Here is a 25298-nt window from a genome sequence, read left to right on the forward strand (position 1 = left end):
ATCACAGCCAATAGATATACTAAAATTCCTCACCTCAGTCCGGAAATAGGAGCTTCCCTTGTATGAAACAGCATCTTCAGAGAAGGGGATTTTATTGGGTCTGTGGCAAGGGGAGAAAGACTTACATTTTCCCTCCCTTCATGGTGCTAAGGTTGTTCAGGCTTTACCAAAGCTACTATTTGCATAACAAAAAGGGTCACATTAATTACATTCATGGAATTTATGTCTAGTTTGGCTCTCAGAAGTTCAAATTATTACCTGAGTTTGTCTAGTTCTGCCCTTTCCCCCTGTCTTCTAATGAGTGGTCACAATATTCTATGACTGGACTGAAGGCTGGCCTGGGGTGGGGGGCTGTTTGCTCAGCCATCAATATGCAATATGGTGTCATCCTGACACAAATGCACATATCCCAATTACATACATTTTTTAAAAGCGCAAAAATAGTTGTGGTCTGGCAGTAGAGAGAGAAGTTCTAGCACTGTACATTGCAACTCTTTGTGGATTAAGTGAACCCTTTGGGAACTTACAAAGAAACCTGAGACCTTGATGAAAGCAAGATAAAGACATGTTTATAGAGGGCAACTACCTACTGATAGTCCGTTACCTACCTAGTATTTAGTAGTAGCAGTAGTAGATTTTATTTTATTATTAATTAATTAAATTTAATTAATATAGCCACCCAGTTGTCCATTAATAAATATTTCCAAAGAATCTTCCAAAAAGGTTAGTATTAAAAATACAGTATATAGCCTCAGCTAAACTACACTAGGCCACAACAGTCCAAGGTTAGTTTTTGACACTGTTTTAAAAAAACTGGTGAATAAAAAGTCTTCACCTGAAAAGACCACAGAGAAGGTGCCAGGCAATGAATGGGATGCAGGGCCCATCCAAGCTAAAAGAGCTGCCTGTAGCTGGTGCAGGGATGTCCTGGTGAGAAAAGAAGCAGCTTTTTCAGCTGCCTGAAAATGCCCTGAGGCCATTTCAATAAGCTATTTCTCAGAAGATGTTAAGGTCCGCTCTCTTCGAATATTTTCCCCTGTATTTTCATTACGTGCTCCCGTTTTGCTTCTTTCTAAGGTAACATTTGAAGCAGGGACTTTTCACAATTCATAGCTCAGTCTTTTTACAGGTATGCTATACTAACTAGGTCATTATTTATTTATTTATTTACTTACTTACTTATTTATTGTACTTATATACTGCCCCATAGCCGAAGCTCTCTGGGCAGTTTACAGCAACTAAAAACATTAAAACAAATATACAAATTTAAAAACACATCTTTTAAAAGCAATTTAAAACACAATTTAATTTTTTTTAAAAAATTTAAAAGAATTTAGGGGATAGTACAAACACAGTCCCCTCACTACTAGAAGTAACAGATTCCCCACAGTCCAGGATATTGCTGAGTGTAGGCAAGCCTAGGGTGTTTCCAGATGGTGGGTTTTTAGTGTTGCCGACACATTGCTCTTCTCCTGATAGCTAGATGCAGGAGTGTCACTGATTTTCCACACTTTGGGACGCATGGCACTGTATATATCCACCCTATTACATTCAATCCACACTAGCAGATACAATACTGTATAGCTTGTGGCCAGGGAATAACAATGCAGCTAAGCATGCCATTTTAGCAATATCATGGTATCTTTTAAAATCAGTTTTGAAATTTGTGCTAAAATGCCTTTTTGTTTAAGAACTATTGCATGAAAACTTTTAATGTAGGTGAAAAGGTATTTTAATGAAAATTTAAAAACAGATTTTTAAAAACATTGGGCTAAAACCATGTGTCTAGTTTTTGGAAGGAGGTACACTGGAAGATCGTTAATATACTTCAGGAACCAATAGAATTCAGGCATAATTGCCTTTACTGTCTATATCTACATTTATATTTGATGGGATACGGATATTTTTATTAGTGGCAGTGAGGCTGTCTATTACCCCAAAGTGGAAGGCATTGTGGGATCTGAATTTTGATTTGTGGTTTAAGAACATTATTTATTTATTTATTTATTTATTTATTATTTGATTTCTATTCCACCCGCCCTACCAGCAGGAGCCCAGGGTGGCAAACAAAAGCACTAAAAGCACTTTAAAACATCATAAAACAGACTTTAAAATACATTAAAACAAAACATCTTTAAAAACATTTTTTTAAAAGCTTTCAAAACATCTTTTTTTTAAAAGGTTAAAAACATTTGTTTTTTTTTTAAAAAAAAGGTTTAAAAATATATTAAAAAGTGATTCCAACACAGACACAGACTGGGATAAGGTTTCAACTTAAAAGGATTGTTTGAAGTAGAAGGCCTTCAATAGGAGCTGAAAAGATAACAGAGATGGGACCTGTCTAATATTTAAGGGGAGGGAATTCCACAGGGTAGGTGCCACCACACTAAAGGTCCGTTTTCTATGCTGTGCAGAACGGACCTCCTGATAAGATGGTATCTGCAGGAGGCCCTCACCTGCAGAGTGCAGTGATTGACAGGGTATATAAGGGATAAGACGGTCTTTCATGTATCCTGCTCCGAAGCTGTATAGGGCTTTGTACACCAAAACTAGAACTTGAAATTGGCCCAGTAGCAAGTGGGCAGCCAGTGCAATTCTTTCAGCAGTAGGGTGACATGTGAGCAGTGCCCCAGTGAGCAGTCTCGCCATCACATTTTGCACCAGCTGCAGCTTCCGGACCAACCTCAAGGGCAGCCCCACATAAAGGCAGCCCCACATAGCCCCCCACTGGAGGTTACCAGTGCGTGGACAACAGTGGTCAGGCTATCCCAGTCCAGAAACAGCCGCAGCTGTCTTACCAACAAAAGCCAGTAAAAGGCACTCCTAGCCACTGAAGTCACCTGGGCCTCTAGCAACAAAGATGGATCCAGGAGCACCCCCAGACTATGGACCTGCTCTTTCAGAGGGAGTACAACCCCATACAAAGCAGGCAACTAACCAATTATCTAAACTCGGGAACCACCAAACCACAGCGCCTCCATCTTGGTAGGATTCAGACCCAGTTTATTGGCCCTCATCCAGCCCACCACTGAGTCCAGGCAATGATCCAGGGCTTGCACTGCCTCTCCCAATTCAGATATTACAGAGAAATAGAGCTGGGTATCATCAGCGTACCGCTGGCACCTTGCCCCAAAGCTCCTGATGACCGCTCCCAAGGGCTTCATATAGATGTTAAACAGCATGGGAGATAAGATGGTACCCTGCGGCACCCCATAGCACAACTGCCAGGCGGCCGGAAGACAATCAGCCAATGCTATTCTCTGAAAACGACCTTGGGGATTGGAATCACTGTAAAACAGTGCCTCCAATACCCATCTCACCAAGTCGGCCCAGAAGGATACCATGGTCAATGGTATCAAAAGTCACTGAGAGATAAAGTAAGAGTAACAGGGTCACACTCCTCCTGTCCTTCTCCCGATAAAGGTCACCCATCGGGGCAACCAAGGCCAATTCAGCCCCATTACTAGCCCTGAACCCAGACTGGAATGGGTCAAGATAATTTGTTTCATCCAAGAGTACTTGCAGTTGCTACTCCACAACCATCTCAATCACCTTCCCTGAAAAGGGGGTATTTGCAACCGATCGGTAATTGTTGCAAACCAATGGGTCCAGGGTGGGCTTTTTCAGGAGTGGTCGGATCACCACCTCTTTCAGGGGGGCCAGAACCACTCCCTCCCACAATGATGTGTTGTCCACACCCTGGACCCACTTGGTCAAACCTGCTCAGCAAGCTTTAATAAGCCAAGAAGGGCAAAGGTCAAGGGGACAAGTTGCTGGCTGCATGATCACAAGTACCTTGTCTACGTCATTAGGCCACATCAACTGAAACCGTTCCCAAGAAGTTGCAGCAGACGTTGCATTGGACACCTCACTGAGGACTACAGTAGATATGGATGGGGCATCAAGACTGCTATGGAGGCAAACAACTTTACCCTCAAAGTGCCTTGCAGATAATTCACAGTGAGCCTCCGAAGGGTCTAAAACTCCGTTTCCTGGAGTTGATATCAACAGTCCCCTGACAATACGGAAAAGCTCCACTGGGCAGCTACTTGAGGATGAGGCAGAGAAGTGGGCCTTCTTCGCTGCGCTCATCTCCACACAATAGGTACGGTTATGATATGTTACTCTTGCCTGATCAGCCTCACAGCATGTCTTTTGCCACTTGCACTCTAGCTATCGTCCAGCCTGTTTCATTGCCCTTAGCTCACTGGTGTACCAAGGTGCAAACCGGGCTCCTGAATGCCAGAGAGGGTGCTCGGGGGCAACCACGTCAAGAACCCGACGTGCCTTGCTGTTCCACAGCATGACAAGGGCTTCAACAGGGTCACCTGGTCTATCTACTGGGAACTCCCCCAGGGCATTCAGGAATCCAGTGGATTCCATTAGTCTCTGGGGGTGGACCATCTTAATCTATCCATCACCCCTGCAGGGAAGGGTTGGAGCCATAAGTCTAAACTTCACTAGGAAGTGGTCTGACCATGACAATGGGGTGACATCCACTCCCCCCATCTCCAGAACACCCCCTTCCTTCATCTGGAGCAAAAACTAAGTCGAGGGTGTGCCCTGCCCTATGCATCGAGCCGGTGACAATTTGAGACAGCCCCATGGTCATCATGGAGGCCATGAAGTTCCAAGCTGGAACACTAGAGGCAGCCTCAGCATGGACATTGAAATCACCCAACACTATCGTTCTGGGGTCCTCCAATACCACAGCCAAGATGACCTCCACCAGCTCAGTCAGAGAAGCTGCTGGGCAGCAGGGTGGACGATACACCAGCAGCAACCCTGGTTTACTGTTTCCTTGGCCCAACACCAGGTGCAAGCCCTCACAGCCAGCTCCAAAACAGAGTGGTTTCCTGGTGACAGAGATGGAAGTTCTGTAGACCACAGCAACTACTCCCCTCCCTCATCCCTGCAGCCTGTGCTGGTGTTGCACTGAGTATCCAGGTGGGCAAAGCTGGGTCACATCAGCTTTGCACCAAGAATCCAGGTGGGCAAAGCTGGGTCAGATCAACTCCTCCTAGCTCACCCATCCTGGTGTGGGAATTCACACCAAATCAGCACTTTCATCCACGATAAAATCATGGATGAGTGTGGTCTTATTGTGTACCAATCTGGCATTAAACAACAACACACACAGGCCCATGGGCACAGCAGATGAGCAACGAGAAACCCATCCATGAGAGGAGTGGCAGCAAGGAACAAGGCATAGATAGCCTTGCCCTCATCTACTATGGTAATTCACCACCTTCCCATGGCTATACGTCCTGCTACCCATGATCACTGAAATTGGGGTGGCATCACCCATGTTCCTCCTTACTAAGATTTCTACTAAACACACGATATGGCCCTAACAAGAGTCCACCAACAAAACCTACCTGAGCCAATTATCCCAGTAGGCCTCTGGGAGAATTGGGAACAGTCAGACCCACTCAATATTTTTCACACAGGGCACATCTACTCCCCCTCCCTGTCTCACACCCAGGGAGGGCCAGCCTTCTGCCAGTTACAGACTCTCACTCTGAAAGCATCTGGCAACTTTCTCCTATCATTCAGTTCATTGCACAGGCTCTCACCCTGCTCAGGAACTACACATGCACCATACAATCTCCCCACTACCAATCTCCTCTAGATTGGTTAAAAAGAAGAAGAAGAGGGTAGTGCCCTCAGGAGGGGCTCCCCAAGGGATGACCCGCCACCCAAGGGCAGCTGGACTTTTATGTCTCCTGACCCAGTCAGGAGCTGATGTGAGAGGCTGCAAGATTAACTGCAGCCTCTCTTTGGAGCAAGGGTCAGGTAGGGAGTCCCAGTCCTTGTAGTGCTTACCATGGACTTCAGCTGTCTCAAGAGACAGCAACCCAGAGGATCGAGCAACAAGCACCCAGATGCTTAGATACAAACTCCCAGGGCAGGTCTCCAGTCCCCCTAGGGCTGCAGCTGTTTTGAGCATTGCCACTGCAGAAAAAAAAATCACACATGAGATATAAGGTTTAAGGGGTACTGAGAAACTGGAGATGTTTTATGCTACATGATGGAAGTTTGAAAAAAGGTTTGAAACAACATGTTGCCAGCAGCATCATTATATATCTGGCCATCATGACATGATGGTTCAAAAGACACGTGCCTGTATGCTTGTTTGTAATATTATTTTTTCCGTATTCCCTGATGCCTGGACTGCTACTAGGCTCTGTTGAATCTCATATAAACAATAGATCAGATTCCCAAAACGTTTTAATATTCCCTAATGGACTGTTAACACTGTGGTGGGTTGGAATGGGAGGATTGTTTTGTTTCCTTTTGTTCGCCTTGTGGGCCTTAAGACTGGAGATAAGAATGGGCATAGCAAAGCCCAAAAAAGGAACTTGGAATAACACACAGGCCACCCTACTATTTCTTTGGGGTGGGTGGGATTTCTTCAGGCTCTGACAATAAGCAGGCAGGTGCAGTTATTTGTTAACCCCATTATTAATCTAGAAAATGCTGCTCCTGGCAAATTATTAATATGGTCTGCTTAACATATCAGTGTTAGACAACTATCACTAAAAATAAAACTTCAGTTTATTTTATTTAGGTTCAGTGATTTAGGATGGTTCCAGATTGCAACAGAATAGAATGGTCCAACAGTTCTGTTTCTCTCTGATCTGCGAGGGAAGCAACTTCTACCAAAGTTAGACAGCAATTGATTTTTCTTGTCCGAAGAACAAGGAAAAAAATGTCTCCAGCAGAATTTTGTTTGCATGATATTTAACTTTCCACCTCCTAACAGGTGGAGAATTCTCAGGGAAGGAGGGCCAAAGGCTTTAGAAAGCACAGAGCTCTCTGGGAGAAAACAGTAAGGTAGGTAGAAATTGTGTGCTGCAGTTTTAGAGTTCAACTTGTATTCACAAGAGCCTGGAGGCCTGTCAGAACAAAACAAGCTCAACAGCCATTGGAATATTTTTCAGAAGTGGTGAGAAACAAGAGGGAGGTGCACCAGGATTTATCTTATCTAAGATCTGTTTGTTTTGCTCGACCCCAACGGGCCCTCTATTTAAGGTCGGTCAGCAATGGGCAGTGTGTTCCTAGTGCTGCAGGCAGCAGGTTGGACTCCTGTTCGGCTGCCTCTTCTTTTAAGTCAGTGTTGCCGCACCATGGCTTCTCAAAACCAATGGGTGCCACCCCCTGCACCCCTGCTACAACCACTGTCCATCCCAGACAGGCTGTTGCTGGGACCTGGACCCTCCAATTCCCCTCCCCGGATCTTGTCTGCAGGTGGTCGGCAGCTCATAGGACATGTCCACAAAGAGATGATCCAGGTAAGGAATACAATCCCAAATCCTTCTGAGGTTTGCTGCCAAGGATTCCTAGCAGCTTCCACTTTCTGCTTTTCCACCTTTCAGGCACATCACTCTGACAGTGATGATTAATTACTTATTAGTCCACTGATTTATTTCTTTTTTTAAAAAAAGTAATTTTCTAAACCAGTTGGCTTAATATAATCTAGATCTCTGACAATTATTATCATCTAGCCACAGCATTTATTAATCAAACCAGAAACATTATTTTCCTTCTTTTGGATGGGTATTTCCTCATTTTTAATAATTTAATTCTACTGAGCCCATATGAGCCCCAGGCTTTCCTCTGATCTTGATCCACTAAGCATGCATGAAGCTTTGAAACCCAACTCTTTAAATCTATACAACCTCCTGCTATTTAGCTATGATTTTTATTCCTCTGTAAGTCATTCAATGAGACAGATATTCCTTTTGAGCTCTGTTGCTTGGAAAGGCTTGTTTATTCATAGCAGTCATCCTAGGCTTAATAACATGCAAGTATACACTAAACTGGAGGCATGTAATCTCTGTGTATAATCTGGCTGGGAGCCATTTTAAGGAACATGAGGGCTCCATGCTGACTTGCATTTTGAGGCTCCATGGGGGACAACTTGTACAGAAAGTCAGCCTCCTTCCATATTTATCACATTTGAAATCTGCTGTACCAGACAATTTGTTTATTCTGCCTACCCTGGGTGAGGTATTAGGATTCACAATTCACCCATACACAAGAGCATGCTGCTCATAAAGTAAGAGCAGCTAGTGTATTATGTGATATAAGGAAATACACAATCAAGAACAGGATCTCAAATGCAATTGAGCCCCTTTGGATGTTGTCTTCTGTCTAAAAAAAAGTGTACAGAACTTTTAATGGGTGCCGCTCTTTCTTCTATTAACCTCACTGTCAGGATTCACAGATACAAATACACTTGCACTGCCAGCCTCGGAAAAGCTTTAACTCTAATTATCTTCTCTGTTGCCCTCAGATAATGGATGAGATCAAGCTGGGAATCCAGTATGCATTCCAGACACAGAACCCCCTCACATTGGCTGTCAGCGGCACAGGCCATTGTGCCATGGAAGCAGCCTTCCTGAATGTGGTGGAGCAAGGAGACAAAGTGTTGGTAGCTGTGAATGGATTTTGGGGTGAACGAGCAGCTGACATTGCCAAAAGGCTTGGTATGGGTTTTGAACCTTTCAAATTTGCATTTAATCTAAAGCCAGCTTCAAAATTGCTCAGTTCAGAAGCTATGAACCTCTTCCATGTTTTCTATAGAATCATGCCTTCCATCATTACTGGGATATAAGCTGTGCTGCCATTTACAATGCAGCAGCTGCAGTTACTTACAGCCAAATCCTCTGTAAGTCCTGCTTTGTACAATAGGGCAAGGGTGGGGAATTTGTGGTCCTCAAAACGTTGTTGAACTCCAGCTCCCATCAGCCCCAGGCAGCATTGCTAATAGTCAGAGATATGTTGTCCAGCAAAAATCTGGAGGGCCACAGGTTCCTCAGCCCTGCAACAGGGCTTACTTTTAGGTAAAGAGGGCCAGGATCTCTTCTCGATCATCCCAGAGTGCAGGACACAGAATAATGGGTTTGTTATAGGAAGCCAGATTTCAGCTGAACATTAGAGAAAACATTAGAGCAGTACAACAATGGAACCAATTACCAAGGAAGGTGGTGGGCTCTCCAACACTGGAGGCATTCAACGGGACAGCCACCTGCCCGGTATGCTTTAAGTTGGATTCCTGCATTGAGCAGGGGGTTGGACTCAATGGCCTTATTGGCCCTTTCCAAAGCTACTATTCTATGATTCTAAGGCTGCAGTCCTATACTACTTGGGAATAAGCCTCACTGAACTCAGTGAGACTTACTTCTGTGACTAGGCACATATAGGATTGTGTTGTCAATGTACATGTTTTATGGTCCTATCACACATACAGGAAAGCATATTGCTGTGCCATCCAAACTGCCAACTGCTCTAATGCAGCATCTCCCAGTTTGTGCTTTGTACTGTTAATGTAAACACTTCTTAAGTAAATGCTGAACCTACTGTATTTAGAAAAGGTGAGAATAAATAAATTCTCTGATAAATTTCTGATACATAAAATAGCTGATTGCCTTCCTTTTCACTGGAGGAAATGTTTTTAATTTCAGTTCATATTCAACCAGAACTAACCCATGCTTAAATGCTGACACAGATGTGGATCAAATGTCTAGTCATGCCTTTAAAACTATTAAGAGTCTTCTAGATTTATTATGGCTTAAGATATCATGACATTGTATCCAAAATAGCATCCCATAAAGCACAAGGATTTCCAGTTGTGCAATAGGACTTTCCTTCCCCTGCATGCCCCCTAATCTATTTGAGTTCTCTCAACCCTCTACAACAGATTTGGGGAGGGCACAGGGCACACTCAGGGGGAGGAAAGGCTCGGGAGTCCTTTTGCACAAGCAGAAATCCTTGCGCTGATGGGACGCATTAGCTAGATACCACCTATGGACTCCAGAGGCTACTTTGTCATATGCATGAGGTGCTTTCCGCAGGTGGTGCATGTATGTGCATGTGCCCAAAGACCATGAAATATAAATCTATACAAAATAAGAAGTAATTCCACAAGGTCATCCGTGTTAGTATTTTACAATAAGAACAACAGAGAATATTGGGGTACCTTAAAGACTATCAATTTATTATAACATAATTTCCCATGGGCCACATCATACTTCACTGAATGCATAAACAGGTAAGAACAGTGACCAGTTCATCATACTATCTGTAACTGGTGATTACTAATTTGTTGTTTTGCTGCAGCATGCTAACATGCAGCTGACAAAGCAGCCCACAATAAATTTATTAGTCTTTAAGATGCTACAAGACTAATTGTTTTTGTTGCTATAGCCAGACACTGCTACCCCTCTTGAATTGCCATAACTGCTACTTTTCCTTAAAGAAAGGTGCACAGTGGCAGAGCATCTGCTTGGCACTCAAAAGGTCCCAGGCTGACTCCCTGATACCTCCAGGTAGGGCGGGGGAAGACTCTCGTCTGAAACTTTAGAGAGCCATTGCCAGTATAGACAATACTGGGCTAGATAAGCTAATGGTCAGTTGAAGCAGTTTCCTATTCTTGCCTTCAAAACTAATGTTCCATTAATTTATTATTATTATTGCATTTATTAGTCACTTACTTTATTAAATGTCTCAAAGTGACTTGCAAAAACACACAGAATTTAAAATATCAAAATGATGTTTTAGTAAATAATTATTTGATTTTAGCAAATAAGTTAACGTGTGTTTAATGATTAAATGCTTCTTTCCCACTTCATGTTTAATCATACTATGTATTCTGGAGATTCCCAGCTTGAATGGACTTTGACAATTGTGATGCTCTGCACTCAACTTAATACATGACTCATTTCAAGCAGAAGAGCCAGTGGCTCTCTAACATACCGTGGGATCTGCTACCAAGTGATTATGCAGTCTTCCCATCACTCTACTGGGAATGCTAATCCACCCCTAAAGTGTATGCATAAAGGCTAAGACACACCAGGTGGTGTTTTTTTAATTATTTTAATGTGCTGAAGCTCCTCATGTGTCAACTATTTTGGTGGACTTTGAGCGGTAAACCATAGTAGGGAATCTTTTTCAGCCCAAGCGTCTGAGCTGGCCTACCCTCTGAGGGTCATTTTGCCAGGTGGATGGGACCATCCAACTGTCAATCACTTGACATTGTAATGTTACTTAACTTCAAGGGGCTCACTGTCAGTGCCAATTAGCTGACCTCACAATTTAACGTCTTCAGCCTATGGCTGGACTGTAATTTCTCCAGGTCCAAACCACTTTTCAAAGGCATTTCCAGGGTGCACTGAGACAGTTGGTCCTTTTTAGCCACAATAATTCACATTAGATAATAATGTCTAATGCTCTTGGGGTGAGGGGGTCAGCAAAATCTAACCTAGTCAAGAAAAACCTCTGAAAGCTGCTTATACATTCCCTCTTATTTTAGTTCCTAGGAAACTGAAACCCACTGAGGTTTGAGCTATGAAACTTACTGGATGACTTTGGGCCAGTTACTGTCTTCCAGCCTAACTTACCACACAGGCAGGTTGTGATAATAAAATTCGGGTGGGAAAGAAACCATGTATGCCACTTTGAGCTCTTTGGAGGGAAGGTGGTATATAAATCTAATAAAATATAAAATATATTATGCCTACCCCTTAGAACAGTTTGCAAATTAATTATTGTCTAAACGGAACAAATGTTAATGCTTTGTCCTTTGCTTCTTCTTTGATCTCTGACAAGGTTCATGTAACATGATTTGTCATGCATTACCTTTTTAGGAGCTGAAGTACATCAGCTGGTAAAGGCTCCTGGAGAGTATTTCACTCTTGAAGAAATAGAGAAGGTGAGTTGTGGGCAAAGGGTGCTGAAAGTACCAGCAAGAGTCAATTGATTATCATAGTGTCAGACTAGGGCCTGGGATACCAAGGTTCAAATCCCCACTCAGACATGAAGCTTGCTAGGCAACCTTGAAAGTCAGAGTCTCTCAGCCTAACCTGCCTCACAGGATTGTTGAGCAGATAAAATGCAGAGGGAGAACTACTCTGTGTATGCCACCTTGAGCTCCTTGGAGGAAAGATGGGATATAAATGTAATAATAACAAGCATATTTATTGGAAGGGTTTGTATCCTGAAAGGCAAAATATTATATAAATAATTTAAATACAAACATACAGCTTTAAGTAAGACCTGAAATATCTGTCTTTCTTGTGGAGAGAGTTGGACAACCAGTTTGTAGGAATTTAGCCTCTAACCTGCTAGGAACAAAGTACTGTTTTCCCACTCCCTCACCCCAGCCTTCTAATTTTGGGTCTTGCGTGACTCTTTTTTCCTGTTGCCTGTCATAGGGTTTGGCAGCATATGCTCCCTTTTTGTTTTTCATCACACATGGAGAATCATCCACTGGAGTGGTTCAGCCACTGGAGGGTCTTGGAAATCTCTGCCACAGGTCAGTGAGGTCAGAAATTGCGCACTATTTGCCTCAGAGATAAGGCATAATGATCTAAGCTGATTTACGATGGTGCTCGTTATTGTGTATGCTGTCCACAACATTTGCATGTTTCTGCAAATATATTTCTGGTGGGTTTTCTTTTCTTGCAAGAACATGGAAGCGGAGAAACTGGTCAGAGTGAGCTAGGGAACACTTAGTGCAATGACACAGCTGTGGCATGTGTGCAAAAGACAATGAGTAAGCATTTGCCAAAAGAATGTGCTATGCTGGTTTAAGGTACAACCCACCCTTAACACCAATGAAGGATTAACTTTGTTAATACCACTTCATGGACTAAATCAGCGTTTCAAGCCAACGACTCTGCAAACTGTAACAGGGCACCCTAAAGAGGCTTAGGCTTATTGAGAAATATAGTCAGGAAAAACAACATGACAGATGAAACAAAGTTTAAAATGAATAGTATTCCGTCTAATAAAATGTTTCAAAGTGTTCTATTATTTTTTGCCTGTGGATTTTTTTTTTTAAACCCAAAGCAGCTCAGTGGGTTATGAGTATGAGTGGAAGAAGCAGGCATTGGGAAGCTGCTTAGATCAATTTTCATTGCAAAATCATCCTCTATGAGCTCTAAATATTCCTCTCCAAGGTGCTTTTTCACCTACAGGGAAAAATAGGAGCCCTTGTATGCTGTGGGTGAAGGAGTGAGGATGTTGCAATGACAAAATGTCTGCAGGAGAAAGAGTTAACCAGCCTCCCACCATTCAGGCATACACAGGCTCCTTTGGGTTAAAAAGAAATAAACAGAAGAAAGAATCAAGGAACTCCACATCGAGTATGTTTTTGGAAAGCTGCTTGTTTGCTGTGGGTTTGGACACCTCTTAAGATACTGTAACCAAATTTTGCATAATGAGTCCTGAGATCAAGGAGCAGGCTTTCATCTATATTTGGATACTATTGGATGCCATTTTGAATTAAGATAGTGGACTGAAACTTTCAAAATTGCACTGGTTGTTTGGTTTCTTAGAATTTCTGAGCAACACCAGGTATGAGGCTGTTAATAGCATAATTTGAACCTAAGGGCACTTCCAGACAGGACTTTGTTGAATCACTACTATTCATGCCCACAAGGTTGTGTTTTTTTTACAACGTCCACTTGACATCATCATCAAAATGCAAGCCCATACTTTTAAAAAAGTTGATTCATATTTTCCCTTACTGCAGAAAATATAATAAAATAACGTCTATACTGCTAATACGGAAGCTCATTAGTGCACTTTTTTTGTGGGGGGTTGTCACGTATTGGCTGATATTTCAGGCAGTGAACTCTATCGCCACGCTTGTTTACCTGAGCACAACCTAGCCATTTGGTTTCTGGCAGCCCCCAACGTTATTTTTATTGTTAGTAATAATAATAACTTAATTTGTTAGTGACCTCATACCCAATGGCCTCTAGGTGACTCACAACAATTTTAAAAAACATGCAGTATGAAATGAATTTAAGAATGTATAATATACAGAATTTAAAATCCAAACAAAAAGGACCATGATAGCGTAACAAAGGCCTCAGTGAAGAGGAAGGTCTTTGCCTGGTGCCTAAAGATGGACAGAGAAGGCACGGTCGTGCCTCCCTGGGGAGAACATTCCAAGTGGGGGGGGCACCACTGAAAAGGTTCATTCTCGTGTTTCCACCCTCCAAACTTCCTGTGGAGGGGACACACAAAGAAGGGCCTCAGATGACGAACACAGAGTCCAGATTGGTTCATATAGGGAGAGGCAGTCCTTGAGATATTGCACACATGCTGAGAATGGAAAAGAGAGAGAGCAGGGGAACACCAACTGAGGAGAGAGACAGAAGAATACAGCCCAGATGCATTCCATCAAGCTCTGCCCACTGGTGTGGATGGCTAACAGTGAAATGGCAATGAATATTATGACTGGAAATATCAGAGTATGTGGAAGTTGCCACATTTGCACATAGAAAAATCTTATCTGAATGACCTGTTTACAATATAAGCCCCCACCCCTGGCCTGGAAGCACCCCAAATCTCTATTCTTTCCTATTTCAGGTATAATTGCTTGCTACTGGTGGATGCTGTGGCATCACTAGGTGGCGTTCCAGTTCTCATGGACCAGCAGGGTGAGCAAGATGTAGCAATCTATCTTTGCGAGGTTCTATATAAAATGGAAACTGATGTAGGATTCGATATTAACTTTGAGGCTCCTTACCAGAATTATTTTATTTATTTATGTATTTATTTATTCGACTTATTAGTCGCTTATCTGGCTGAATTGTCAGCCACTCTAAGCGACGTACAAAGCAGAACATGCAAACATCAAAACATTAAGAGACTAACAATAAAAACTAACAATAACGGAAAAGCTAAAAAAACGGAACAGCAAACCAAAAACATTCATCTTCCTGGTAAAGGACAGTCCCCAAACAAATGTCACTAAGAGCAGGGGTGGGGGGCAAGGCAGGTGGAAATGCTTGCCCCTTGAAGGTCCCAGCACAGTCTCATCCCTGCAGCAGCACGACTCAGCCTGCAGCTCCTCCTGATAAGGCCCAGGCAGAGGGGTGGGGCAAGGCAGGTGGAAATGCTTGCCCCATGATGGTCCCAGCACAGTCTCATCCCTGCAGCAGGGATGTTTAAACAACATCCCCGATGATGCCACAAGACAGAGATGTATTATTTACTGAGAACTTGGGCATAGGCTTCTTTAACATCAGCAGAGAAATGTAACAGATATTACAGGAGATGCCTTATACAGCATATGGCAGAGCAAGTAGGTAAATCTGAAACTAGTGCCTAGGCTTCTCCTAAGTACATGGCAGCCTCCCCCAACCTGGTGTCCTCCAGATGTTCTGGACTACAATTCTTATCAGCTCTAGCCACCACAGGAGTTATAGTCCAAAACATCCGGAGGACACCAGGTTGGGGAAGCCTGTGATTATTTATACTGTACTTATATTGGCTGTATTCCACTTTTAACTGTCATACCTTTCTGCAAAGAATCCCAGAAAACATGGTTTTGTGATATGCTGTTAGAATACTTTAGACTGCTCTCACCCCAAACAACATCCAGCATTTCCTGGGAAAAGAGAATGACTTTTAACCAGTTTAAGTGGGTATTGGAGAATCTGGCCCCTCCCTCCTCCAATCTGGTTTAGTCATTATTTGTAATAAGTAAACTCCCTGTTCCCAAAGCCACCGTGTTTCACAATGATTTCTGAAACAAGCCACTGCCTTACAAAAATGGAGAACAGTGATTTTGTATGTATTAAGGGACAGGTTTGATATATATTATATATTTATAGCTGATCTGTGACAAATCGGAAGTCAAATTTTTTATTTTTATTTTCTTATTGTGTTATGTTTTTTTTATTTTGTTTTGTTTGTTTTATGAAAATTTGAATAAAAACTATTGTAAAAAAAAATGACTGGGAGGAACATAATTTATTAAGAGCTGCAGTACAGAACTGACAAAGTGAACAAACTCTTATCAAGACGTTTTCCCCTCTGTTGTACTCATAGGAATTGACATCCTCTACTCTGGCTCCCAGAAAGTCTTAAGTGCGCCACCTGGTGCTTCTCCTATCTCTTTCAGCAAGAGAGCACGGTAAGTAAAAATAGATTGCTTAAGAGACAAGTCACTCTCAACTGGATGACAGGCAGACCAATGCCACTGGGATAAGGGAAATGATAGGAGGCTCCTAAAGTCATTGGTCTGGACCCGAAGGTGTCTTCTGCTCACCAAAGGACTGTTTTACACCTCATACTAAAGCACTGTGAGAGAAAAATTAACCTCAATCCAAAGATGCTTCAGCTTCCCTAACAGCTTGTTCAAGCACTTGTGGAAGCATCAGAGCATGCATATTATAGCACTGACTGAACTCTCACAAGGTTGTATCAAAATATTTATTGTATTTTCCTTCCACTCAGTTCTTTGGATCCATCCCACTGAACAAAGTGAGCACCACATCGCATCTTGCAAACTCCAGGCTCAAGTACCTCATATTATCTATGTTTTCCTGCTTGCTTCTAACAAAGGGTCTGAATGAGAGCCCTTGGCATTGAAAGTCCTGAGGGAATTCTCAAGAGCATTGTGTTACTGACTGAATTGAAGCAATCTGTTTCCAATACCATCATACTTATTATCATTAGCTGGCAGGCAGGCATGCCTGTGATTCCACACTTTAGTCTATTGAACTGATTCCTCTGGGCAACACTGTTACGTACACTCCAATCTCAGAGTGGTGAAAGGTTTCCAGGGGTCCTGGATGTACCTTACATTGGTTTCTTTAGAATGAAAGTCACTGGAGACTTTTGGCATTTGACACTATAAAGTTTGAGTTACATTATTTATTTATATGTGCACACACCCTGCATAAGATGGAAGGTCACTGTATTAACACTCCAATATATTTCTAAAGGGCTCAATATCTCAGAGAGAAAGTCAAGACCTTGGTGCCTCTTCCAGGTTCAGTTTAGTTCTCTTTCACACACTCAGTGACATCACCTCCAGCCAGGGGAGGAAGAAACAACATGTCCACTTATGCTCACTTTCCAGAAGTGCCCCCAGTTACTTCAGGGGTTTTCAGCCTGTGGTCCATGGACCCCAAGAGGGAAACCAGCCACACAAAAAATCCATTTCCAATGCAATAAAATAAGTTGTATTTATTTATGGGGGTCCATAGCTTTCTTCAGATTCCCAAAGAGGTCCATGACCCAATAAAGGTTAAGAACCACTGAGTTTCTGTGGTAACAGATTGCCCCAAGATTACCTAATAAAAAAAGATACTACATGGCCAGGGCTATTTAATTAAGAAAATGGTTTGACTGTTTTAAGTAGTCATCCTCTTTTGCAGACCCCAGACTTACAACTATAGAACCACAGGACTGGAAGGAATACTAAGGATATCCTCACCAACCCCAATCCTCTAACAATATTATACAGCTGCAGGCCTGTGAAGGACCCCATTATCTTTGCCTACCTTGGGTTTTCAGGCCTTTGCTTTATTATTAGCAACTCTTCCAAGGAGCCCGTCACTGTGAGATGTAGGGACAACTGGCATTTATCAGGGTTATTTCTAGACAACAGTACAATTGTTTTCTCAACTTTCCTATTCAGATTCAATTCTCATGGGATTACAGGCACCAAACCTGCTATACTAAACAATCAAACAAACCTGATTTTTTTTTTATCCATACTGATGTGTGCAGTATAGAGCAAATACTGCAGGGCTGGGTAACATTTGCCTCTCAAATGTTTCTGCACTACAACTCCATCACCCCCTGAAAGCAGGGCCAACGAACGGACCATGGATGAAGGGAGTTGTAATTCAGAAACATCTGGAGGGCCAAAGTCCCCCACCTCTGCACTAGGGGCAGCAGGTGCACAAAGGCTGTGCTTCACAGGTAGATTTCCTTCAGGAGACCAATCTTTGCTTTTCCATTTTGTCAGGAAGAAGATTTATAGCAGGAAGACAAAGCCAACTTCCTTTTATCTGGACATGGAAGAGCTGGCTCAATACTGGGGCTGCAACAATAACCCAAGAAAGTGAGAAGTTATGTCTCTCTTTTTTTGCACCTGGTTTTCCAGACATGGACTGGGCCCTGGACAGTTATTGAGCTACACATCTGAACTGCCAGCCCTCCAACAGAGATTAGAACTACAAGCTATAGCACTATCTTTCCATCCTATGGTGGGAATGCAGCTGGGGGAAGAGGAAAGACTTTGAATGGACAAATGACAGGGAAGGGTTTAATAGCTCCTCCTCTCCACCTGCCACGCTTCCTGTTCTCAAGTGCAGCCTCTGAGGCTGCTTTGCATAAAACGCGAGAGAAAAACCTTGCTGTTCAGTTAGTTTGAGTCTCAGAATCACTTAAAACACAAAAAACAGCTGCAAGGCATCACCTGGTTAGATATTTATTTATTTATTAATTAAATTTCTTAGTCGCCCATCTGGCTGGTTCTCCACCCACTCTGGGTGACATACAAATTAGCATATCAGTGCAATAAACATTAGAATCTGAGCCAATAATAATAATAAAATCTATCTACACATCTAATAACATAGCAATCCAGTAAACATTAAAATCTACACCAATAATAATAATAAAATCTAATCCTCCCCAAAGGCCTGCCTGAAGAACCAGGTCTTCACAGTCTGGCGGAAACTCATTATAGAGGGGGCAAGGCGGAGATCATTAGGGAGGGAGTTCCACAGGGTGGGGGCCACAATTGAAAAAGCCCTCTCTCTAGTCCTCACCAGTCTGGCTGTTTTCACTGATGGGATAGAGAGAAGGCTTTCTGAGGCTGATCTTGTTAGGCGGCATAACTAATGATGCTTCTTAGGCTTAAATTGAGAATAGTGTAACTCTTCCTCGCTTCATTGTCCTGCCCCCTGCTCCCATTTTGCTTTGGGATGGGGTGGTTGACAGGTAGGAAAGAAATTGCAGCATGTTTTCTAACAAGTTGATATATTTAAATATCTCTCTTACATATTGCATGCATCTTTGCAGGTATCATCATACAGCACCCATCAACACATTTTTTTGTTTGCGAGAAGCCTTGGCAATTCTTGCAGAAAAGGTCAGTTACTACAGGAGACTGTAAGGTCTATAGGTTGAAAGAGTAAAGGAAATGAAGAAAATGAAATCCCAACATTTCTGCTGCTTAATTAGAAATGGAAATTTTAGAGCTGCTGCGCATATTGTGCAGCAACCAGGTTTGCCATGCTCCACTAGTAGTAAACATGTAATGCATAAAAAACCAACATATTCCTCAATAGTAAATGTATCTTGGCCCTATATGGCCAACCAGAACTTCCCAATGTATATCCTCCGCATGTTTAGGAATACAAATTTGCCCTACATGATTTACTGGAAGCAACATTGATGTAATACCTTTGAAATCAAGGTTGCTGCATAAAATCTGAAGCACCTTAGACCTCGCAGAAACAGTATCATCCTTCTTTGACTGGAATCAGAATGAGGAATTTACAAGTCTGATACCCGACTCTGCAATCCTAACTACACTTACTTGGGAGTAAGCCACACTGAATTCAACAGCACTAACTTCTGAATAGACATAGTTAGGTTTGTAGCCAATTCACTTTCTAAGTTAGACCTTGGTTTCTCCAGGACTGGCAAGGAAGATGCCATTTTTGGTGATGTGGACACTAAGAAATTGAAATGAGAATCATACTAATTTCAGACAGTTCTTGTATACTAAGGTCAAAGAGCTCACAAAGCCAATCTCCATCTCAATCACAAATATGACTTTTCTAAAGACGAAAGTGTTCATCCACTGATCAAACTAGTGCATGCTGTCACTGTATAATATATCCACTATGCCAAGATGCCTGTTTGAAAAAGACCTTTATTCCCTACAGAAGAAAATGAATTATTTTCTACACAGGGGCTAGAGAATTCCTGGAGGCTTCACAAGGAAAACAGCCTGTACCTGTGCGCAGGGCTACAGAAATTAGGCCTACAACTCTTTGTGAAGGAACCGGTAGGATTCAAACTACAAACATTTAGTCTGCATTGTATGTCCAGTAATCACCACTATAATGTTACAAGGGATTTAAATTGTGTGCTGCTGCTGCTGCATCTTATAGAACCAGCTTAGGGGATGGGGAGAGAAATAGGAAATTACAGGCCTGTGGGATACTATTCTGGGTATAGCAGGATATACAGACAAAGAGGAAGAATTGGAATCAGAGACAAGCAGAAGAGACTTTGTTCCTGCAACATCATTCTGTTGAATCAGGCTGGAGTGAGTCAATAGTGTTTCCAAAGCTGAATATAGTTTCTTTGAGAGGTATAGTTGCATTCCACTTTCAACTCTAGTCAACAAGTAACCAAAAATGTACAGGACAGAACACAAAACTTTACCTGAAACCAACTTTGGGTCCCGAGAATTAATCTATTTCTAGGCTTACATAGATTCAACTTCACCACTGACAAATAGTCAACAGGTTGTATTGCATATTAATCAAAGTGATTCCCAATGTGAAAGGGTTGCACCCAAGCAAGGAGAAAGTCATTGAGGGGGAGCCTTTCATTCAGATGGCACAGTTTACATCAATTCAGAAACTACATGGGTGGTTTTGACCCATTTTCTTTATTTTTTAGGATGCAAGGCTTCCAACAGTCAACACTGTCTTTGTACCCAAAGGATATGACTGGAAGGAAATAACCGAATATATTATGAAAAAGCATGGTATTGAAGTTTCAGGAGGTCTGGGTGCTTCAGCAGGCAAGGTAGGTAAGGCTTATGGCAAGATATAATAAAATGAGATATAACTAAATATATGACTGTCTGGTTTTCAATGAAAAGCAGAACTTTGTAAATCTTCTGTTATTCCAGATTTGGCTATTAATTCCAAATTACACTGCCCAAAGAATTATATTAAAATCTGATGACAGGGAATGATATCCAATGCACTTGTTCCATTAGCCAAAGATTTACACTTGCACAGTGGAACTTCTCTCCTCTCCTTGTCCTCCCCAAATCTGTGCTGCTTGGGGGAAACCCCAAAACAGATTTAGGGAACATGAGGGGGCGTTTGGTTGTGCAAGCATAAATCGTTGCACTAATGGAATGAGTGATTTAGCACTGGTTTGGACAGAAGCCAGGATGGAGGCTGCTAAGTTCATCCCTTCAAACCCATGGAAAGTGGGCATGCCACTGAGAATATAGCTTTCTCCCAGCTGTGTTAAGTTTTCTATGTGAAGGGAGGGCAATATTCAAACATGAAATCCCCAAGCTACAGTCTGAAGTAGAGGACTCAAAAGATCTATGGGTGGACCATTTCATCAAGCTGTCACTGTTCTTTAGGAGGGGAGTGGTTTAGCAAGCTCCAGCCACTCCGGCGTTGAGAAACATGCATTCCTCATGTAATCTCCCAAAGTTTGTAAACCATAAGCAGGATCTTTCTAAGACTGTTAGAGACCCCAATACAAAGTATTGGGGGGGGAAAGGTGAGTAGTATAAATCTCCTCCTTTTAGCAACAGCTGAGTAGTCTTGTTCTGTATCTCCCATCCCCACAAGACTTGATTGGTTATAAAAAGCACAAGACAAAAAGGGCTAACTGTTCCCTCCTACTCAAGTCCTTGACAAAGGTCCCATCTGCACTACACATTTAGAGCAGTATGATGCCACTTTAAACAGTCATAGCTTCTCCAAAAGCATCCCAGGAACTGCAATTTGTTATGGGTGCTAAGATTGTTAGAAGACCCCCTATCCCCCTCACAGAATTACAATTCCCAGAGCAGTTTAACAAGCAATCCCACTTTGCAGCAAACTGGGAATAATAGTCTTGGTTCTTATTTATCAAGGTAGTCTTGGTTATTATTTACAACTCTAATTAGAAACAACTGGATTTACATGGTTTCCATCCCACAATCTCCATTCAGATGTGGAACTCATTTGCTTTTTCACTTAGACTACGAGGGCTGGGGCTAAGAGAATGAGTTACAGAACACTCGTTCAATTGTTTGATATTGTCTCATCACTAGGTTCTCAGAATAGGATTGATGGGCTACAACTCCACTAAATACAATGTTGACCGAGTCCTCCATGCTCTGGAAGATGCTCTCCAGCACTGTCTGAAGAACAAGCTATGAGATCTCATCCCATTGTCTTTTACACAGAACTGAGGCGGTGAATGTAGCTAAAGTCCTGCAATATCCACATACAGTGCTTTCCCCTTTTTTCATTCCATAGTTTGGGTAACTGTACTTTACAATTCACACAATAGTAAACTTAAGTTTTCATTGCATGTATTCTGTGCACTCTTACTAGTGCTGTTGTCACTCCCCGTCCATTTTTGTTCACCAAATGTATGCTCCCATTGTTCAAATTATATGCAGGTAAACTCACACATACATCTGGGGGCACATAGGTAGGAAAGTCACTGAACTTTATGTTCCATAAATAAAACATTTAATTTCTGCCAACACAGCTTCTGCCTCTGGTTTTGCTGTTGATTCTGCAATCTTGTTCTCCTCTCTGACTGGGTAGCAACGCTGGCAAAGATGTATTCAGCACCCAAACAAGTAGAAGTTTCACAGAGCAGTGTGAAATACATTTTCTAAACTGCCTTGGAAAAATGATTGAAGAGTGGTATAAAAATACTTAAATATGCAGCAAATATATTAGCAAGAGGGGAAGAATTGCAATAAATCTCATTCATCAAGCACATTTCATTCACATAACATTCCACAAGGAAGACTCACAATAGAATGTTAGACAGAAGAGCTGTAGTTTCCCAGTATGAAAATATAGTGCTTGGAAAGTGCTTCCCCACCAGCACCAAGAGAAGCGCTACCTTGCGAGAAGGTATGAAGATCCTGTATAATGTCAAGTAACAAATTGTGTGTTCATCAAGTAAACACAATTGTGTGGAAATCTTGAGAGGATAAAGAAAAACACTAAAGCTGGAGCCAGATACCAGTTTTCAGAAGAGCTGAAGGTGGTTTAATAAATCCACAATTTCCTGTGTATTGTGTACACTTTCACTCGGATGAAACAGTTCTTGAAGGTTTTTGAAGTGCTTAAAAAGTGAGTACACATGTGCCACTAGCATCAATGGCTTGATCATATTACCTTCAAATCTCTCAAAAGGCTCCAATCCAAGTCCAGTCTACTGACAATAAAGTAAATTGGATGAAAGCTGCAAAAACAAAAATAAAACAAGAGCCAAGATGTAGCTGTGTGTTAAACTTGGTCTAAGACTAAAACTGAAGACTTATTCCTAAGCCACCTTCTACAAGATATAAGATGATATAATTTTGACCCAACCTAAGCATGACAAAATACCAAATTCACTCAACACACTTGAATCCATTTGTGCTCCATTGCACTCCCGGGGGCAATCAAATTTTGCTTCTTTAACAGATCTTCAGTTTTCCACTCTTGATTGATAGCTCCACCAAACATCTAATATTTCTCTGTGTAAGCAGATATGGATAAACTTAGTTATGAACAAAGCATGGATTTTTTTTCAAGTTATAAAAACAAGAATACAATTCTTTATTATCTCACATACATAAACGGACCCTAACCCATCCACCCCATGTTGCATTATGCAGCTATGTATTAGTTTGAATGGACAGCGGAAACTTCACGTATACAGTAAGACATATACACCTTTGGGGCTTTCCCATAAATGTTAAACTATTCAAAACAAGCCAGAAGCTAGTTATGTTCAGACCTCAAGTGTACTTTAGAAGATAGCTTTCATTCACTTCCTATTTTGTTAGTTCTTTTTGAATTACAGAAAAGCAAAGGAAAGTAGATCCTCCAAGGGTCTATGAACTGCAAACATTATATTTACCAGCCTAACAGCAGTTATACTCAGAGGTACTATACAAAACTATGCAAAAAAATTCTCTCATAATCATCTCCCTTTATTGAAATTAGAAGCCTGTATTTATAGGAGGAGGTCTGTAGGGACAAAAGAGCTCTGCAGTAGCTGTTCGCCTTCTGCATCTCACTGTCAGGCCTACTTAAGTTACCTGCTGCTGCTAAGTCAACCTTTGGAACATATTTTCATATTGACAAACAATTATCATGTGTCCCCTACATTCATTCTACTTTGGATTATACCCAACAACCAGATACACACACACAAAATTCAAATTCATAGATGACTATGATGAATTTCATATCTGTCTTAGAATTTTGTATTTTAACCTGTTTTATTATGCTGTACACTGCCCTGGGAGCTTATTGCTATAGGGCGGTCTAAAAATGTAATAAAATAAAAAATAAATAAATTTTCATTCTGTTTTAGGAACATGATGCTTTACAGCAAGCCTACATATCACCACCTCTGCCTGGCTGATAAGAAGGGCCCTGCTGGATCAGATCAAAGGTTCATCCTGTCAGCATCCTGTTACCAACAGTAGCCAGCCAGATGCTTCCAGGAAATCCATAAGCCAGCATACAGACTGTAGCCCTCTCTCATTGGCCCAGTTTGTATGTCATAATAAACCAGTTAATGGTTTCCCATGAATGAAACTTTCTGTGCCATTTGACTCCACCCTGCTAGCACACAGAGGATACCAACCATGATCCCTGGCTTATTGTTATGACCAAATCAGGGATCTTACTTTGTTTTGTTCCAATAACTGTCGGAAGGCAGAGCTGGGGTCCCAATCCCGGGGAGCTGGATCCCGGAGAGTTGGGAGAAGAGTATTCGGATGGATGGCAGAGGGAAGGGGGAGGAACTTCCCCCCTTTGGAGCGAAGACGAAACAGAGGAACTGCCAGTGATAAGGTCGCTTAGCAACGGGGAGCCTGAGCCCTCCCTGGACATTCTCACGCCTCCCCCTCTTTCAGGCTCAGAGCAAGAGGGGAAAGAGGGAGGGCTGCTCACAGCCGAAAAGCGGGGAGGCAGTTTACCATCAGCCCCTCCCCTATCCCCCATCCTGGAATCGGAAACTTCAGAAGAGGAGGGGGTGATGCTTCCCCCCTCCCCGCGCACACGCAGACAGCTGAAAAGACAGGAGAGAAGGGGGGGAAGGCGGGCAGTACCTGAGGGGCAGTTAAGGAGGAGCGAAAGATTGCGCGCCCGTTTGGCCCCTTCTTAAAGAACAGGCGGGAAGAAGTCCCTTGCTCTGTCAACTTTCTCCCAATGCCGCAGGACCTGTATCCCTGTATTGCTTCATGAGAAAACGCAGTCTTTGTTTGGACATTACCCTAATAAAACACGAATTAACTACAGCCGTTGGTCTGGTTCCTGAGTCACATCCTGGGCCTGACAATAACCAATGACTGGCTACAAATAGTGGTTTGATGGGAGTAAAACAAACTAAGATCCCTGAATTGATCATAATGCTAAGCCAGGGATCATAGTTTGTTCCCTCCATGAACTAGCAGAGAGGACAGAACAGTACATAAAGGCATATTCACAAGAAATTATTAACAATAATTTACCATGACATATGAATGAGGTTGTAACAGC

At 42.2% G+C, this 25298-nt stretch overlaps 1 protein-coding gene across 2 annotated transcripts; it reads left to right on the forward strand.

The window, feature by feature from the left end:
- The first annotated feature begins 7031 nt into the window (after window positions 1-7031).
- On the forward strand, window positions 7032-25073 carry AGXT (alanine--glyoxylate aminotransferase). 2 transcript variants are annotated; one of them, XR_009764045.1, is made up of 12 exons: window positions 7032-7295; window positions 8300-8492; window positions 11652-11716; window positions 12219-12319; window positions 14386-14456; window positions 15853-15937; window positions 17783-17878; window positions 18844-18913; window positions 19742-19837; window positions 20461-20589; window positions 21848-22060; window positions 24127-25073. XR_009764045.1 is itself a non-coding variant. In XM_061636514.1 (11 exons), exons 1-11 carry the CDS (start codon window positions 7047-7049, stop codon window positions 21953-21955), a joined length of 1263 nt encoding a protein of 420 aa, XP_061492498.1. In that variant the 5' UTR covers window positions 7032-7046; the 3' UTR covers window positions 21956-22292. The 2 variants fall into 2 exon arrangements, 1 of the variants encoding a protein (XP_061492498.1); XM_061636514.1 differs by lacking the exon at window positions 24127-25073 and having other exon boundaries at window positions 21848-22292.
- Window positions 25074-25298: the final 225 nt, after the last annotated feature.

The sequence above is a fragment of the Rhineura floridana genome, chromosome 7 (assembly GCF_030035675.1).
Source record: "Rhineura floridana isolate rRhiFlo1 chromosome 7, rRhiFlo1.hap2, whole genome shotgun sequence".
Lineage (NCBI taxonomy): Eukaryota > Metazoa > Chordata > Lepidosauria > Squamata > Rhineuridae > Rhineura > Rhineura floridana.

Excerpts from the sequence above, each read along its gene's own strand:
- AGXT (XM_061636514.1), top strand. The coding sequence starts at position 7,047 with ATGGGCAGTGTGTTCCTAGTGCTGCAGGCAGCAGGTTGGACTCCTGTT. Across the intron at positions 11,717-12,218 it reads CTCTTGAAGAAATAGAGAAG|GGTTTGGCAGCATATGCTCC; the intron begins GTGAGTTGTGGG and ends TGCCTGTCATAG. Across the intron at positions 17,879-18,843 it reads TGCAACAATAACCCAAGAAA|GTATCATCATACAGCACCCA; the intron begins GTGAGAAGTTAT and ends GCATCTTTGCAG.